The 19821-nt window shown below is 37.0% G+C and overlaps 1 protein-coding gene across 1 annotated transcript; it reads right to left on the reverse strand.

Moving 5' to 3' along the window:
• Positions 1-2805: 2805 nt before the first annotated feature.
• LOC110897950 (UPF0481 protein At3g47200) lies at positions 2806-4499 on the reverse strand. The gene is made up of 2 exons (XM_022144687.2): positions 4359-4499; positions 2806-4192 (listed from the first exon to the last, which is right to left on the reverse strand). The coding sequence occupies exon 2, from the start codon at positions 4182-4184 to the stop codon at positions 2964-2966; it is 1221 nt and encodes a 406-aa protein (XP_022000379.1). The 5' UTR covers positions 4185-4192; positions 4359-4499; the 3' UTR covers positions 2806-2963.
• Between the last annotated feature and the right edge of the window lie 15322 nt (positions 4500-19821).

Consider the following 19821-nt stretch of genomic DNA (forward strand, 5'->3'; position numbering starts at 1 on the left):
GGGATGATCCATTTAGAAACAACCCTATAAGGGTATGTAGAAATGGTTTTCATTACCCCATCTGGATGATATCCTATAACACTTAAATGTGAGGGTGTCTTGCATTTGTATCATAAAAGTTTGACAATAAGGATTTTGTAATCCAATCTAACATTGCAAACAGACGACTATGTGGAGGACACAAAGGTCGCAGTGCATAATGGAGATGTGTTTGCCTTAAATGATAAGCGTATCTTACAAAGACATATATTATAACCAGATTCAGATGGCCACTGAGGTTATAGTCTTAGAAGTTGACAATAGGCAAAATTAACTTATGAGTTAATAACACATCATGACAACTGAACTCAAATACGCAAAGGTATTTGCTAATGTTATGGATCCAATAACCTGAGGGTTTATTAGAGATCAAGTTGTGGAATGGGACTGAAGCCCTTGAAAAATGAAGTTCATATGATGGAAACCTAACTCAGTAGACTGGAGATCCCAAGAATTGAGTTCAATAGGAAAACCTAATTGTATGAATAAGCGAGGTCACTGTGGGGGAATAACCCTACGCATTTAATAAGGTAATTTATTATAAAGATTAATAAACTTCCTAGTCCATTCCTAAAAGTGACAAGTGTGAGGCTAAGCATAATATGTGGTAAACGATTTGGATAGATCATGATAACCACAATGCTTTTAATGATCCAAGGAGAATCACCTATGTTAGAGAGAAGTGGGGTCGCTTCGAATGGAATTGAGGGAACAATTTCTAGAGCTCTCGCAGAACCAGGAAAGTGTTCCACGACCATTATTGGACACGACTATGAGGAGATGACCCGGCTAGGGAGAGTCTTGTGTGAAGTGTATTGTCGTCTACACAAACGGCAGACGAGTTCAAAAACATCGAGATCTACTTAGAGCTAGTGGGCTAAGTGCATTTCATGAGCGAAGGTTCAAAGGGTAACACCTACCTATCGTATGCAAAACTCAACTGTCGAGGTTACATTGGAAATTTTAAGTGTTTTGAATGATCTCCATTCATGTGGGGGATTGTTGGAAATTTGGTGAATGGATATTAAATATATTTATAATTTAATGAAATTATAAATATTAATTAGAATATTCATGTGGTAAATAAAAGAGTAACTCTTGAGTATTTAATTAGTTTTATTAGAGTTTTAAGTCTCTAATTAAGTGACTAATTAAGTGAATAATTAAGTGAATCATTTCACTAGTCTTGTTCAAATAGTAGGCTATGTGCCTTTCTTTTTGTTACAACAAGAATAGGATATTACTTGATACATGAAGAATACTAGAAGTAGTATGAACACTTGAACACCAACTAGAGAGATGAGTACTCTCTAATTGTTTCCACCACATGAGTTCAAACACTACAATTACCGGATGTAACCTTGGGCCGGTGAGCCATCTCCGGCAGTACAGACTGCTTCGGCTGTTGTACCCTGGGAGACAGACGCGTCATCTTTAGTAGAGGCGCGAAATCTGTTTTAAGGGAAGCGTGTTGAACACGTGCCTCAACCAAAATCGTCAACGTTTTAGTGTGCTCTTTGTTGCAGTCAAGGGGTATTTTTCAAGACTCAAGATGATGAATACTCGAGTCTAGGATGCTATCAAGTGCGCGTGAAGGACCCACCAGAGATGCGGCTTGAATCAAGATTGGTATATATAATTATATTTATATTCTTTTATTTAGTTATTGCAACCGTTATTGTACAATGATATTTCCTACGAATAACGAGAGTCTTGTTATGATATATTTTGTAATTATATTTTACAAAAGGTGAACTTATTTCCTACACACTTGGCACTCCAAGGCTTAGAATTGCACAAAAGGTATATAAAGGCATGTTGAAAATGACTGGGGATGCCTCTATTTATAATGTTTCTGGAGGCAGGTGTGCACAACTATAGAGGGTAAGGGTGTGGACGTACTTTTTGTCGTAAATTTTTTCAAAAGTTGTCCTTTTTGTCATTGTGCAGGTATAATGCACTGGTATACCTAGTTAAGAACGACCATATATAGGACACGTGTCCCGACAGGTCCCACAGCTAGCGTACATCTTGTCTTCAGATTTTTCTTATTCTGGTTTGTCATTTCTAGGCCACAACCATGCACAATAATGTACACGGGCATGCGTGTACCTTTTGACTTGCCCACCAAGTTTGTTTGCTTTTCCAAAACGTGGTCTTGAGGTAGCATGCTCGTGCACCAAGGTGCGCATGGGCGTGCATGAGGAAATCTTGCATTTTTCATCTATTTTTTTATTATTTTCATTTCTTCTAAGTTTCAGAACTTCAAATTCTGCATAAATAAAAAAAGGAACGATTTAGGTAGTGTTTCCTCATAATAAAAACCTCTAAAGTAGATACAAATTGTTAGTAAATAAAACTAAAAGTGACTGCACTTCTCATAAGATTTGCCTAATTTTTTTTTTTCAAATGGCCAATGAATACTATACAAACCTGGTTAGCAGGGAAAAACTATTGTCAAAAGGCCACACATGCCCTGCAAATATACACAGTGTGGTGACCTGACCCGCCCACCATTTCAGGGTAAATCCACTATCTTAAGGTCCACTATAATAAAATCATTTGCCCACTTAAAAAAATTACAATAAATAGGACTTGAACCCATAAGCTCTGTATTGAAAGATGATGAGATGCATTCTCCCATACCAATTGAGTTGATCTCAGAGCCATTGGCACCCAAGATTTACTTCCCTTCCCAATACCTCTTAATGATCTATTGATTTACATTAGGTTTCCATATTATTTCCAGAACTCTTTATTTTATGACACGTCCCGAACAAATTCATTCAAATTAATAGATTACACATTCCGAACATGTAAACTCAAACACAACTCACTCAAATAAAATAGATATACACACCTCAAACCGAACAAATTCAAATGGCTTATTATACCGGAGACATGCACACAACGTTTGATTAGAGCTATAGTTGTCGTAGGCATCCTACAACATACTTTCTAGCTTTTTTCGCATACCGAATACTTATGTTTGGTTTTATGTACTCGTCGAGTTTCTCCAACAAATCGCCGTAGTAGAAATCTTTCGCCTCTACATCGACGAATATCTTACCAAACAACTTAACAAACTCTTCTTCTTTGTCAATGATCCCCTTCTTGCGAAGGATTTTCGCGTCCTCATTCGATTGGAGCAAGTGCCTCATGAAAAACACATAGGATGTTACATACTTTGTAGCATTGTAACAGTTATTCTCCATTGCAACAAGGTTTCTCAACAAAGTTTCCATGAGGTCATGGTGTCTCAAAGCTGGAATTCTAAGTGATCCCTTGATAAACTTTAATCCCAATATACTTGGAGACCTGGTTTTCTTGATTTGTTTTCCTGTTTTGAGAAGATTTGTTGCTGTTGGAATATTCATTTGAGAATGTGGTTGTTTTGGTTGTTGTTGGAGAATGTGTGTTTTGGGTATAAAAGATTGGTGAATTAGATCAAGCAAATGGTGGATTTCTTGACCATATTTGTCTTGAAGATCGTGCGGGTCGTCCGGGACCATTTTCCTGAAAAACCGAAAGGCGAGCTCGATTAACGAGCAGTCGCCGCATTGTGTAGGAACGGGGACAAGATTGAACAAATGTTGAAGAACAAAGAAAGGGATTTGATTTTCGAGCAAAAGTAAGTCGTGTCTTAGTTGTGGAAACACTTGGTATGTTGTGAAAAAAGGATCGCCTCTTCGTCGAGTTCCTCTACAACAACACTTATGAAAAAGCTCGATTATGAAGCAACCGTCGACCAACATCATCTCCACAAACTCGTCACTTGTCATGTGAATCTCATCTCCATAACATTTTCGAGCGCGGTCTTCCATTGTTTTTAGTACCTCAACACACTTCTCTAAACGCGTATCAGCATTTACTGCACGCAAGAGAAGCGTGTTGAGATACTTCCATTTTCGCTCTTCCATGTCATTTAACTTCTCTTTACCTCGATGAAACGGGCCAATAGAGACCATACGGGGAAAGTATATATCTTCTGTCTCCGTATAAAACTTCTCCGAAACTTTGCATATGCGACCGAAATCAGATGTGTCGGTCGTTTTCTTCTTAATCGACGAAATAAGAGTCGTGTGGCGTTCTATTAGGATCGTCTTTGAAGCTCGATGTTGTGACCCTTGAGGATCTAGCTCCATCTTTAAAGCTGTTTAGCCAAAATATATATATATATATATATATATATATATATATATATATATATATATATATATATATATATATATATATATATATATATATATATATATATACAAGTTATAAAACAAATAAATACACAAATAAACTATAAACAATAGCAACTAAGAACATACCTTTGTTTACAACAGTTGATTTATCAAAAATTTAGGATCTTTGCTCCCAAGATTTTGCCTAGAATCGTAGGTCATATGAAACTTGACCTCATAATGACTATGATTTTTGTATTAAGGTTGTTTGACCAGTGATTAAACATATAGTTTAAAAATTAATTAAATTGGGAGGCTACATTTTATGATATTTATAAGGTTGATAGCGTATAAAATAAGGAAAGAGAGAATAAAAGATGACTTGCTCGTAATGGCAAAAGAAAAGAGAAAACTTACAAAATAATGCTTTTATATTCTTTGATAGAGCAACACTTTAGACCAATATAATACTAAGGTTTTGATTCTTGCTTTTTGTAAGCTTGTATCACATGATATTAATTCCGTTGATTAGTACATTTTTTAATATCTCATTATATACATCTAACTATATTATATCTAACTTAAGCAAACATCATTACATCAACAAGGTTTTGTTTGTATTCGTTTGTTTAGTTTTGACTGAACCGGAATACACAAAATAAGATTTTTGTTTTAATCTCTGCGTCAATTAAATAATTGTTTGCTTTCATTCGTTAACACGTTAAACAATATTAACCAAAATAAAGGATATAAACAAAGACGCGCTAAAATAATAAAGTATTTAAAAGTTATCTGTGTTTAAAAAGTTATGATATTTGATTAAAAAAATCAGCGATTACATATTTTTTTATTTTTTACTTCACGCTTGCGTAATTATGGAAACGTCACCCCCTTATCTTAGGCTTCAATTTTCCTTCAATACTTTTTTAACAACAATCTAATCTAATTCTAACACTCAATCATTCTTCACTGTGGGACTGGAACGCTCCCACTGATTAATAGAGACATTATTTTACACACCTGAAGACAACTAAACCGAGGAAACTTTGGTTCCTTCATACATTGTCTGCGTTCACTTAGTATAGTTATTTCAGAGAGAGATGTAGATTTAGGGTCGACTCAGAGAGCCTAAAGCGAATACTAAAATAGGGGCATTTGGCATGGAGCTTTTAAAAGCTTCTAGCTTTAAGCTTTTAAGAAAAAGCTACTACTCAATAAAAAGTCTTGTTTGGTTGAATGAGTTTTAAGCTTTTAGGTTAGGAGCTTGAAACTTTTGGTTGAACGCTACTAAAGGATCTACAAGCTTTTAGGAAAAAAATGACTATTTTAACCTTTAAAAATAAGGAACTTTTTAATGCACCAACTTTCTAAATTTTTAGTTATATCCATTTTGGTCATTTTATACATTTTATTAAAAGCTTCAGCTACTCTACCAAACACCAAATATATCTAAAAAGCTATAACTACTAGCTACCAGCTATAGCTACCAGCTTCCACCCACCAGCTTTCAGCTATCAGCCACCAGCTACTTTTGCCAAACATACTCTAAGGGTATGTTTGACAAAAGTAACTGGTGGTTGGAAGCTGTTGGCTGAAAGCTGTTAGCTGTAGGTTTTTAGATATATTTAGGTGTTTGGCAAACTAGCTGAAACATTTAATAAAATGACCAAAATGAACATACCTAAAAACTTCATTATCTTTAGAGGTTAAAATAATAATTTTTTCTTTAAAAGTTTGTAGCTCTTTCTACTTTTAAGAGCTTCTAGCTCTAAGCTTTTAAGAAAAAACCTCTACCCAATAAAAACTTTATTTGGTTGAAGGAGCTTGAAGCTTTTAGATTAGGAGCTTGGAGCTTTTGGTTGAACGCTCCTATTAGTAGCGTTAGCTTTTAGAGATAAAATGACTATTTTAACCTCTATAGATAATTAACTTTTTAACGCACGAACTTTTTAAATTTTTAGTTACGTCCATTTTGGTCATTTTATACATTTTATTAAAAGTTCCGGCTACCCTGCCAAACATCAAATACATCTAAAAAGCTACAGCTACTAGCTAACAGCTACCAGCCACCAGCTACTAGCTTGCAGCCACCAGCTACTTTTGCCAAACATACCCTAGTAGGAGCGTTCAACCAGAAGTTTTAAGCTTCTAAGCTAAAAGCTTCAAGCTCCTTCAATCAAAAAAGATTTTTTATTATTAAAAGCTTTTAAAAGTTTCATGCAAACATACCCAAAAACTATCAAAGAGCAATAGAAAGCCATTAAGGAACGAGAGAACATTTTGATACCCTTAGATTTATTTTAATCTTCAATTTTATCCTTTGAGTTAGTTTAATCCCGAAAACTCATTTTCGTGGAGATCCCACACTTTTAATAATCTCTCAAAGTGCACACATAAAATTTATTAATATTAAAAAACTGAACAACAGTAACAATGACTGTTTATTTTTTAATAATATTTCTTTACCATTTAATATGTTTCTTTTTAATGACTTGCGTTTAATAATGTTTTAAAAAAAATATAAAAACGCAGTTATATTTTCTTTTTAAACATTCTTATATAATTTTAATTGAAAATATCTAATATGTTTTTTTAAACATACTTGTATTCAAAATAAATTATTTTTGATATCATAAACAGTACCAAGTATCGGATTTTGAACCGATACCGTACCGCTACTAGACCAATACCAATTGTATTGAACTACCAATCTATACAGTTTTCGGTTTGTGTTTTTACTCAATTTTGATGTGGGTATTTCTGGTATCGTAAACTATATTGATTACCACACCGTACCGATATTGTAGAGAATCCATGACGAACAGAACCGATACCATCCGACAAGGCAGGATTGAGGGGGGGGGGGGGCGTAGGGATGAGCATTTGGTACTGGGTACCGTTACCGAATTTCTCGTACCGAATTTTTTCAGTACCAGTACCCACTTTTGGACATTTTCGGTACCGGTACCAGTAAAAGACTGATTTCGACTTTCAAATACCGGTACCGGTACCGTACCAAACATTTTCGATACTAGTACCGATACCCACTTTGACGATTTTTGGTACGGCACCGGTACCACGTTTTTAAATTGTGAAACTGGAAAATTTATTGGGCTCTTTCTATAAAAATTTTAAAACCTTAAAACTTATTGGACCATATAAAAATTTAAGGCCTTCAAATTTACAAGGGCTTCCTTTATAAAATCTAAAACCTTATAACTTATTGGGCCCATATAAACTTATTTTGATTTATATCAAAATCCATCTAATCTTAATCTAAATAATAATAAAAACTAAAAATAATTAAAAAAAAAGTATCGACTTTCAGTTCAGCGATTGACCCACGACACTTTCAAGTTCCAGCCACCGCCAGTCCGCCACGCTGGCAACCACCACATCCCACCGTGACACCGTCGACCATCGTCGCACAAAATCAAAATATGTTTTTCCCTTTTCTTGATTCACACAATTTAGCTTTAATTTATAATTGTTAAGTTAGCCATAAATTGGGTGTTTATTGAACGTTGAGTCTTAGATTGAGTGTGTTGTTGAATGTTAAGCCTTAAATTAGGTGTTTTGTTAATTGTTAGACTTAAAATTAAATAATGTGTTAATTGTTAGACTTAGAATTAGAATTGTCGAAGTAAGTATGTATGTATTAACCTATGGACAATTTCACTTCCACCATAGGCAAAATTTGCACTTCCACCGTTTTATAAATGTGTGTATTAACCTATTATGAAATCCTTTTAGATATGTTATAATATTTTGAGAGTTTTAGGACCATTTTAAGTATCAGTCAAAAATTATGTTTCAGCGTTGTAAAAATGAATTAAAAAAATAGTTTATATAATTCGTTAGGTCTAAGCGTCTTTTTTTGGCTCATACAAGGCACTTAAATTTCCAGGAACGGCTCTGCGTCATCCGAACAACATAGGTACCCGATATTTGTTTTTTTTTTTGGTTTTTTTATTAATGTCAAACACGTGTCAATATACTTTTGGGACACTTTTTGAGTATCTGAACATAATACAATTGCAAATAAAGGAGTAAACTGCCAAGTCCCTGAGGTTTGGTCACATTTGGCACATTAGTCCAAAACTCAAATCTTTTGAATCTGGGTCCCTGTGGTTTTAATTTTGTTGTCATTTTCATCCAAAATCAAAATCTAGTCAAATTTTTCAGTTAACATCTAGCTTTTCTGTCTTTTTCCTAAATAAAGGCTTGTGTTGATTTAAATTGAGGGATTCCCTTTGTGTGTTTGGACACCTAACGATTTTAAAAGTGTGGCGAAATTTTGGGGTGAAGTTATGTTTTATGCTGAAGATAAAAATGAGAGTGTATCGTGTGTTCGAATGTATTATAACTTGGACAATGTTAGGATCTGAGTTTCTTAAGATTGTGTTTGTTTGATTAAAGTGAAGATGAATGATAAACAATTTGCAGCGGAATTAAATGAAATAAACTTTCAACACAATCAAACGGAAGAATTGCTTTCAACACACATGTTTAACATGAAATCGAATGATTATATTTATTACAATGATTCAATAACAATGCATGCATGCAATACAATCTCCCCTCAGCCTGAGCTCACACTGGTTTGTTCGTACAGAATGACTTGTGAAGAAAGAGCTAATAAAACAGTACATGGGACTGTTCTATTTATAGTACAAAACAAACCACTATGGCATCTTTGCTGACGTCACCATGATAGTGACATCTAACCTCCTAACAAACTCAAACTACTGACCTATTACAACCACTGATTACACACAACTGATTACAATATATAAAGTATAAACAAAACAACTGATCCTTCATTCCACTACTTAGGCTCTAGCAGTGCTTTAGTCTTCAGCAGTACTTGAAACATAACACTTGATTGAGCATCAGCACTTAGTCTTCGTCAGTCTTTTGGGTCAGCAGTAGTTAGGAAGGGCAGTGCTTGAATTCATCAGATGTTAGAGCCACTGTCAAGGGGAAAGATCAAATACAAACATCTGCTTATTCTGAATCCACTGATCTGATCCAGTTTTGGCTTTAATCAACTGTTCCTCTGTAGGGTTCAATCCCAACAATCTCCCCTGGAACAGATGATGCCAAAACTCTTCATTATTCTTGGATTTTTATTGTCTCGTCAAATATTCCTAACTTGTCCTTTGAATTGTAATTCAAAGTCCATGGAATTTGTATCATCCTCATCCCTACACAGTGGAAGCTCAAGGAGATCTTGCAGATCTTCAACACCTAGCCCAAGTGCTTATTCCCTTTATATGTGCTTCACTTCACCATTGGATTTGAGCAAAGTCAATACGTGGGTCTGTTTATCATATTTCCACTTTAGTATTTTTGAATCCAATGGGTTTCTTGGGAGAGTTTTTATTGTTGATGAGTTTGGAGATTGTGGCCTGGTGATGACTGGTTGGGCAGTGTTTATAGCTTTTGCCAATTCAGGATTCTCTCCTATCATCTGCTGAAGGACCAGTTTTATAATGTAATCCCCTTATGCTATATCTTCTACTGTTTCTGCATCCATCTACTTTTGTTTCCTTCTTTGATAAAGGATGGCAGCAGGTGGAGTAATGGATCTCCTGATAGGCAGTTTTTGTTGTCTCACTGGAACCACTGCTTCAGGATAATCAGGCTTTTGAGGAGCAGTGAGATCCCTTTTTCTAAACTCTTCCAACTTTTTGTAAGTGGCCAACACTTTATCTTCTTTCCACCTGCTAACCTGATTCCTTGACCCATAATCAGCAGCAATAAGCTCTTCTTTCATTCCCTTCAGCTGTAAAGCCTTTTCTGGTACATTTTTCATGTACTTTGACCAAACAGGAGGAGTGTGTTTTATTTTGTCTTGATTCATCTTTTGCACTCTTTCTAACTCTTTAAGCTCACTAATGGTCCATTCTTTATATTGAGCTTTTTCTGCCTTGTATTTCTTGAATGCCATAATGTATTCAATGTAATCTTTTCTCAGGCTTTCATCATCCTTTTCTGATAATTTCTGACAAAGATCTTTTGAAAACTGCTCCAAAGTTCTGACTTGAGTGAGCAGATATTGGTAGTATCTGTGAATCTCTTTGTCAGATTTTCCCTTTGTATTTCTTTTAGAGATATCCTCTGCCTGTTGAGCCTTTAACTTCAAATATTCTTCTATGTTATTAGGCCTAGGATAACCTTGAAGAGATGGCAAGTTCCTTTTTGCAGGGTCATCTTCAGAGTAGAAGGATTTTATCTCCTCCCTAACTGCTGGAAGATCTAATGGATACTGGACTCCTGCAGGAACAATGGTAGTGTTTGGATTTACAACTTGTACTGAAGAGAGTGGAACAGGGTTTGGAATAGTAGCAAGGGTCAGTGGTTGTGTGGATGTTTGAGTTGGGGAAGGGTCATCTTCCAGTATTATCCTTCTCCTTTTGAGTTTAGGAGAGGTTGGTGGTGTTTTGGTGGGTTGAGTGGTGGTGATTTAAATGGTAGGTGGCTGACTAACAGTTGTTGAAACAACTGGTGTTTCAACCACTGTTGTCATTACAACATATGATGTGTTATCTAATGTCTTCTGTTTTTTGGTAGGTGATGTTGGTGGTAGTGAGAATGTTTATGGTGAGGCAGTGGTTGAAGTGTGTGTTGATGTAGTATTGGTGGCAATTGTTGGGATAACATCTGTTGAAACCACTGAAGTACCAATAGCTGTTGATACAACAGGTGTTTTAACATCTGTTGGTTTGGAAGTTTGATGTGAGGAGTTTTTGGGAGTTTGGGGAGTATGTTTTGTGATTCTGGAAGGTGTGAATTTGGGTTGCCTCACTTTTCTAGTGGGCTGTCTTCTTTTAGGCTTAGGATTTTCCTTCTCATCCTTGGGCTCAGAAGTACCCGGTTCTTCCATCTCCATTAAAACTTTCTTCTCCTGCTCAAACCTTGTTTTACCCTTTGTCTCCATATCCTTTTTCAGCCTTGCTTTTTCATCAGCAAAAGCATTTAAGGTTACATCAACCTTTTTGGAACCATCTGGCCTAGGGATTTCTGCAGCCAGACTAGATTTTTTATCTGGTTCAATGTATAGACCATCTTCATATCCCTTTTTCTTCTTGACTTTCTCCCCCTTTTTGGCATCATCAGGTGTTTTGTCAACAAAGATGATTGTAGGAGGAGCAGTACTAGTGGTTTGTAGTAAATGGGCCTTGATTGCCTTGATGTCTACTTGTGTATCCTTGAACCTAGCTTCCATCAGATTTCTGATCTTCTGAATTTGAACTTCATGTTGTTAATCAGCATATTGTCTTTGCTGATGAAGCATAGGTTGAAATAAACTCTAGAGCTCAGTGGGAGTAGGAGTAGATGATGGAGCAGATGTTGCAGCTGGTGCAGCAGTGGGTGTTGCCTTTTGTGCTTGTAACAACTGTTGCAGCATAGATTTGATGTCTGCATTCAGATGTGTCCAGTTTATCAACCCTCTCCGTCAATTCTTTGTACATTAAACCTTAAACTATCACCCAAGTTAATGGGATCATCTAATTTCCCACCAGTGGTGGTTGTATCAGTGGTTGACTTAGGGAAAGATTCCTAGAAATCATCCACTGATGCCCCTTTTTCTTGGTACTAGGGACTTCTTCCTTTAGTGGGGGTAACCAGTTTTAGTGAACCAGTGAATACTGGAAACACCCTGGTTCCCAAAGAAGAAATTGCCTTCAAGGGAGTCTCACTTATGAAACTACTGCCCAAGTGTAAACCAGTGGGTTCAACACTTGTAGTAGCTGCTCCACTTGAACTACTGACAGGAAGTACTTGTACTTCCTGCAGTGTAACCTCCTCAACTATTGGTGGGTTAATAGAGATTGAGACACCAGACTCAGTCACTTGTTGTGGCATATTCTCAGTGATAGGTGATTGAGAAGAACTGATTTGTGTCTGGGCTAAATCAACTGCGTCCAATAGAGGTAATATGGTTGGTGGAATTTGTGTAGTGAGGATGGGGGTAGAAAGAGAATTTGCCCCGAGAGGTGGGCTGTGGATGAAGGAATCAAGTGATTCCAGAGCATCATAATGTGGTGTCCCTGTTCTTACAACCTGATCTTTTTGAGAAGAAGCAGAAGGAGTTCTAGGCTCAGGTTGAGGTCTTTCTTCCAACTGCTGTGAGGAAGTAGCAGCAGTGGTTATTGGTGACTTTTGTGTTGTCACAGGTATAACCTCTGGGACCTCATCTTCTAGAGTTACCTTTTTAGTGGGTTTGGGGGGCTTTTTGGTATTTTTCTTTGTGGGCTTTTTGGTGGTTTTAGGTGTGGGTTTCACAGTAGTGGTTATGCTGCTGTGATCACCTTGAGCAAGGGGCTCAACAGCAGGTGCTTGAGGAGCAGTGGTTGCTGCTGAAGTCTGCTCAGGAACCTCTGTTTGTGTTTTGGAAGTTTTTGACAGCCTTGTAAATGTTTCAGAGGTTAGGCTGTTTATTGAAAAAGGATTGCCCTGGATAAGCACATGGGTATTATCTTTTGAAAATTTCTTTTTAAAATAGTAACTTAAAAACCTTGGAAATAACAAAAATGATTTTTTATTAACATTTGTAACAAGATAATTGAAGATCTCCTGGGAATAGTTAAAATTTTCTTTATGTAGTATAGCATAGCCCAAGTATTGGATCTTCAATGGGATTTCATTGAAAGCAGTGGTCTTGTTTGACACACACGTTAGGAGGGTGTGAAATTAAAACCTTTTGGCAGGTGGAAAATTGCCTTTTTGTAAAGTGTCTTTTTTCATTTCTTCTTCATACCCAATTTCAACGAAATCAGTTTGATACTCTGTTTTTGGGAAAGATGTTTTACCTGTAAGATCATCGATTTCAAAGACCTCCGAAATGGTTTGAGGTGTGACGGTGACTGAAATACCCTTTATTGAAGAAGTAATGGCTAAGGGCTTTTTACCCTTAGTTTCAAGTTTAGCATTTTTCCAAAATTCTTGTTGGGTTTCTAGGTAAATCGGAGCATCACAGGTCAACAAAGTTTTGTACTTTGAAGAAGACAGAGCATCAATTACGGAGTTGAAGGTTTCGGTATGACTTGGTTTTCAAGTAAACCCAAGTAATTATGAGGAGTTTTGAATGGGAGAGCCATGGTGATTTGAAGATGGTAAGAACGAATGAAGAAGATGAGTGATTTGAGAAAGTATTTGGGAGAAACTGCTTTGAGAAAGGAATTTTGAATTCTATTTGATAGTGAAAAGCCTGTATGGTGGTTTTGATCAGGGTTTTATAAGGGAAAAAGTGTATGTTGACGTGGCAGCGGTTACAAAAGATCTGACGGCCAAATACTGCCTATGTGACAACCTCTGATGATAAAACAATATCAGTGGTTTGCAACGGTTACAATGAAAATAGTGGCTGATTTTCAACTATCAGTGGATAGCCTATCAGTAGGTTAAAACACTGATGTTTGATCAACAGTGATTAAAAAGGAAATGGGAGAACAGAGGTTGACTTTCAGCAGTGGACAGCATTTAACAGAACAGATGTTTGAACCAAAAACAGTGGTTATGGCAGACTTTTAAAGATTAATGAAAATTTTCATTTTTAGTTATTTTTAAGGATGGATTTTTTATTTTCTGAAAACATTTTAATGCTTTTATTCATAGAAAAACAGGATTTTGCCTGTTATTCCATGTTCACCATGCCAATCCTAGAGACCAAGCTTTCAAAGGTGGATGTGTCTAACATTTGTTAACACATCTTCCAGCTGATCTTTAGTTGGAACATGATGCAGAGAAATCAAACCTTTTTCATAGCAATCCCTCACAAAGTGATGTCTGATATCAATGTGCTTGGTGGTTGAAGGAGAGACTGGATTTTTGATGATATTTTCTGCTGCCTGACTGTCCAACATAAGAGGTGTCTTTAAGGCAGTGATACCAAAATCAAGAAGTTGATTTTGAAGCCAAAGCAGTTGGGTTGTACAGCTTGCAGCAGCTATATACTCTGCCTCAGCAGTGGATGTTGAAACAGCTGTTTGTTTTTTTCTTTGCCAAGACACTAAGCAACTGCCTAGGAATTGGCACCCTCCTGAAGTGGACTTCTTTGTAGTATTACATCCTGCAAAGTCACTATCTGAGAAACCTGAAAGCTTGAAATTTCCATCAGCTGGATACCAGATACCAAGTGCGGGAGCACCTTTTAGGTATCTGAATATCTTTTTTACATCAATAAGGTTTGACTTTCTAGGCACTGATTGGGATCTTGCACAAACACATGTTGCAAACATGATGTCTGGCCTAGATGCAGTTAGGTACAATAAAGACCCAATCATGCTTCTATAAAGAGTTTGATCAACCAAATCATCCTTTTCATCAGACATGAATATTTTTGTGGTTGCTATGGGTGTACTACATGGTTTACAATCATTCATCTTAAATTTCGTTAAAAGTTCTTTGGCATATTTGCCTTGATGGATGAAAGTACCATTTTGCAGTTGCCTTAATTGGAGACCAAGAAAGCACTGGAGTTCACCCATTGCACTCATCTCAAACTCAGTTGTCATGAGTTTTCTGAACTCTTCACACATTTTAGAACATGTGCTTCCAAAAATGATGTCATCCACATAAATTTGGACAATCATCAAGTCTTTCCCTCTCCATTTTAAAAACAGTGTTTTGTCTATTTTACCTCTTGTGAAACCAATGGAAAGAAGAAAGGTGGAAAGAGTTTCATACCAGGCAAAACTTTGTTTAGCTTGTAGACATGATTTGGGTAAAATGGATACTCAAAGCCAGGAGGTTGACAAACATATACCTCTTCTTGAATCTTACCATAGAGGAATGCACATTTGATATCCATTTGAAACACCTTTATGTTGTGGTTGACAGCAAAGGCCAGGAACAGTCTGATAGCTTCTAATCTTGCTACAGAGGCAAAATTTTCATCATAATCAATGCCCTCTTCCTGTCTGAAACCTTGAACCACTAGCCTTGCTTTCTTCTTGACAACAATGCCCCTTTCATCAGTTTTGTTTTTGAAGACCCACTTTGTGCCAATAGGACTCACATCCTCTGGCAGTGGTACAAACTCCCATACTTGTTGTCTTTTAAACTGTTGGAGCTCCTCTTGCATGGCCTCTACCCAGCTGTTGTCTTTCAGTGCCTCTTGGTACTTGACTGGCTGATGGAGAGATAGAAAACCAGCAAAAAGACAGATGTTTTGGGATTGACTTCTTGTGAGCACCCCTTCACTGATGTTGCCAATGATTTGGTCTGGTGGATGAGACTTCAAGAAGATAAGATCTCCTTTGTATGAAACAATGGCATTTAATGGTGAGGGTCACAGATGTGAATCATCTGAGCTAACAACTGTTGGTGACTTTGATGATCCAACAGTATCTTGAAATGGAGGTAGAGGAATAGGAGGTAGTGATGTGGACACATGTTGACTTTTATCCACTGTTTGAGAACTTTTATCAACAGTGCTTGATGATGTGGAAGCAGGGGTTAATGGGCTACTTTGGTCAACAACTGTTGAGGTAGTAGTGGTTGAGCTTTGACAGCTGTTTTGAACATCTGCTGCTCGGGCAATGGATTTGAAGGTTTGTTGTGGGAGGATCACTTCATATCCATTGTCTGATGGAGGATTTTCTGATGGACCTGCACTGTTAGTCTTGATAGAAACATTTTCAAAAGTAAATTTATCAAGATCAAACAACTTTGCAGGGTTTGCAGGGATTTTCATTGAAGAAAGTTCATTGAACTTCACACTCAAAGTCTCTTCCACTGTTTTGGTCCTTGTGTTAAACACTTTGTAGGCCTTAGCAGTGGTTGAGTATCCCAAATGATATCCACTGTCTACTTTGGCTGCAAATTTTGAAATTAAGTCTTTTAAGTTCAAAATAAAGCATGGGCAACCAAATACTTTAAAGTATGAGATCAGTGGTTTGATTTTATACAGAAGTTCATAAGCAGTCTTTTGATGCCTGAGATTGATTAAAACTCTGTTCTGAACATAGCAAGCAATGTTTACTGCCTCTCCCCAGAAAGTTAATGGCAAACCTGAATCAGCAAGCATGGTTCTGGCAGCCTCAATCAGTGTTCTGTTCTTTCTCTCAACAACCCCATTTTGCTCTGGTGTCCTTGGAATGTTGTACTGCCTTACAATTCCTTTTGACACACAAAACTCATCCAACTCCCTATTTCTGAACTCTGTGCCATTGTCACTCCTGAAGACTTTTACTGGCAAGTCAAATTGCTTTTCAACCTGTTTAACAAAGTCTTGCAAAATGCCTGCAGTCTCATCTTTGGAATGTAAGAAATAAGTCGATGTAAACCTAGAAAAGTCATCTACAATTATCAAACAATATTTTTTTCTTTCTAAGACTCATGACTTTTTGATGTGCACAAAATGCAACATATAAATTACATCAATTATGGCATAAAACTAACCCTTTTTTAGTACTAATGTTGGAAAAAGTATGTTTTTGTCTTCCTTTTGTATTTTCAAGATTAAATGAGCTCAAATAAACAAAAGAAGCAAAAAGGCAGCTAAATCTAACATAAATACAAGAAAAGGAACAAACGTGGCATGCCCGACCCCCCGACAGCATCTTCCCAAGCAAAATAAGAAAACAGAAGGCTGAACATGCCCCGTGCTCAGTGAGCACGGGGGCGTGCCCAAGTGTCAGCAGAAAAGACAAAGTTGTAGAAGCTTCTTTCGCCCACCACGGGGTCGTGCTCAGCGGAAACGGGGCCGTGGTCAACTATAACATTCGCAGAATCCAGGCAAATCTTGATAGTACAGATACGCTTCTGCACACGGGGTCGTGCTCAGCGGACACGGGGGCGTGGTCAACTAATGCCGACAAACTGCAATTAATGAAGAAAGAGAGAAGGATGGACACGGGGTCGTGCCCAACGGACACGGGGCCGTGCCCGAGCTTCTGTTCAGCCTATAAATAGGAGTGCTTGGATCACTTGCAACTCATCCCTTGACACACCACCTCTCTTACACTTCACCAACCACCCACCACCATCACAACCCCATCATCTATTGTCCATCATAGAGTGTGTGAGTCGTCTCGGGATCCAAGATTGATCGTAAGAGTTCTTGACAATCAAAGGCCATGTTTGCCTAAGTCTCTTACATCACTTGGTGAAGACAAGTGTTTAGTGTAATACTTTTTATTTTTAATCTTTTCGCACTTTTTATTTGGTTATGTATTAATGACTTTAATAACTAGTTTCTTATGTTGAAGGTGATTCTTCCTTATCGTTTGTCTGTGGTGTCTTGGCATTATTTTACTGTCTATATAAAATAAAAGATTTTCACCATTCATATCTCCACGGTCTATATGGAGATATGTTTGCTACCTGGTCGGGGGTTAAGGGAACGGTTTGGTAAGAGTCTTGCCATTGTTCAGTGTATAGATCCTGCAAAGGACCTAGGTCAAATTTAGCAGGACCTCCTTCATTACCCACCGGTATTGGATGGTGGGGGTCCAAACTCTTTGATCCCCTCATAAGTTAAACTACTATTAAAACTTTAACCCGGCTACTGTAACGCCCGTTTTAAAATTTTGCATATTATATGATTAATGATTACTTAATATTATACAAAGCACCTTGGGCTTCATAAGTACAAAATAAAAGTTTTCAAAGAAACACCTACTAATCCACTACCTACTAGTTTAAACATTTAAAACGTGGTTAACAAATTCATTTATAACAAAATGATTGTCTAACAAAGTTAAGTTTAAGCGGAAGCTTTCAAAATGCGTGTTCGGTTCTTGATAGCCTGCTTGATCATCGTCCGGTTAATTCCCATCATCACCTAGAGTCAAAACCAGTCAAAATGTTAGTTTTGACATTTAAATGAAGAGCATAAACGAGATTCAACGTCAAAATTTAAGAAAATAATTATTTTTTTTTAAAACTAGTTCTGTCGCGTGTCGCGGGAGATTACCGGTAAACCGTCGCGTATCGCGGCGCCATCCGCGTGTCGCGGGGTTTCTAATGGGGTCTTCCACGTGGCGCGGGAGAACCCCTTTTCCAGCAGGTGCAGGTTAAAATCCTGCACTTCTGCCCAGCTCCGGAAATTGATTATTTTCCAACTTTTAACCATCATAACTTTTTACTCGCTAGTCCGTTTTTACCGATTCTTTTTCCTATGTGTCCGTAATAAAATTACGGATCTAACCATGAAATTTTCACATCACGGAAACCGAGATGCCAACGATTTGTCCTCGATTTCCTTGTTTCGTTTACCCAACCCATTAACAATGGTTGCATTGTACCACTTTTAGTTTCTTAATACACTTGGCATGCTTACCCAATATCCCGGGCTTAAAACATTAGTGTAGTTGCGCCATTCATGGCTTTGTGTTCCCTTAGAGCTATAGGCTTATTTCTTCGGAATTCTAACATTCCGTATTAAGTGACAATTGTACTTACTTCTCTTTGTTTGATCCAATATCCCGGTTTTACAGCTTTAAAGTATCAAAGCTGAATTCATAAGTGTAGTGTAATCCCACACTTAACAACATATAAGACTTTCAAGCCGTTACTTTCACAATTCATTTTATGACCACAATTTAATCCGTTTGGCTACACAGTGAAATCCTTCACTTTAATAGTAAGCCAACCCAATTTCTAAGCCTTTATTTTGACCCGTTTGATGGTCGGGTGAACTTCGCCACTTTAAAGACACATCAAACGCATCCATTACACTACGACTCCATTACACATTAGACCCAAACGAATAAGCATAATTCAACGAGACTAAGGTCAAGTACCTTTAAAGCACACCTTTTCCACGAGTATCTCCTCTGGCGTGTCCGCTTGACGTCCCGGATTCCTTGCCTAAAGAGTTCAATTCATAACAAGTTTAGAACTCTTTCATAAGCTTTAACGCATTATTTCTTAACATAGTCAAATCTGCGTTTTCATTCAATCCTTTAACATTTTAACCCTCTTTTAGGCGTTTTATCAAACACCTAGCGGGTCAGATTTCTACATGATTTAAACCAAGTTCATGACTTGAAATTATCACTCACACTAACTTCAATTAGACAATATACACCTATTTTAACATTAATAATTTTAGAGATCATCTCATAATTTCAATTTTCTCTAAAACAAGAGTCTTAATCCTAGTGTTTATCAAGTTTCTATTAACACATTAATCACCTAAAATGGTGATTATGAACCTATAATTAACATGCAATGTTTTAACATGAATTCACCTAGGGTTTATCCCTAGACATCATGTCTCCTCTATTTCCATCATTACAACATCAAAATCAAACTAAACATTCGATTTTCATCATATGCTAGAGATTTGAGTCGAATCAAAACAACCTAAATTGGCATACCTTATGATCCCTTTGACGAGGTGATCACGAATCTATGTTTAGATTTTGATTTCACCTTGGATTGAGCCTTCAATTTGTAAGTTTTAGTGATGTTAGGGTTTGAGAGTGGGGGATCGCCCCTTTCCTGCTTTTGATCGACCAGGCACCTCAATTGGGGTGTTTGGTTCTTATTTTTTTTACTAACTTAGTAATATAAGTTCCAATTTTGACAACCTAGGTCCCTCCACTCTTATTTAGTTTATACCTTTGGCTTTTAACTCATTCATGTGTTACTA

Source organism: Helianthus annuus, chromosome 13, assembly GCF_002127325.2.
Source record: "Helianthus annuus cultivar XRQ/B chromosome 13, HanXRQr2.0-SUNRISE, whole genome shotgun sequence".
NCBI classification, from domain to species: Eukaryota; Viridiplantae; Streptophyta; class Magnoliopsida; order Asterales; family Asteraceae; genus Helianthus; species Helianthus annuus.

What these genes read in the sequence shown, in the direction of transcription:
- LOC110897950 (XM_022144687.2), bottom strand. Translation starts at nt 4,184, where the DNA reads ATGGAGCTAGATCCTCAAGGGTCACAACATCGAGCTTCAAAGACGATC.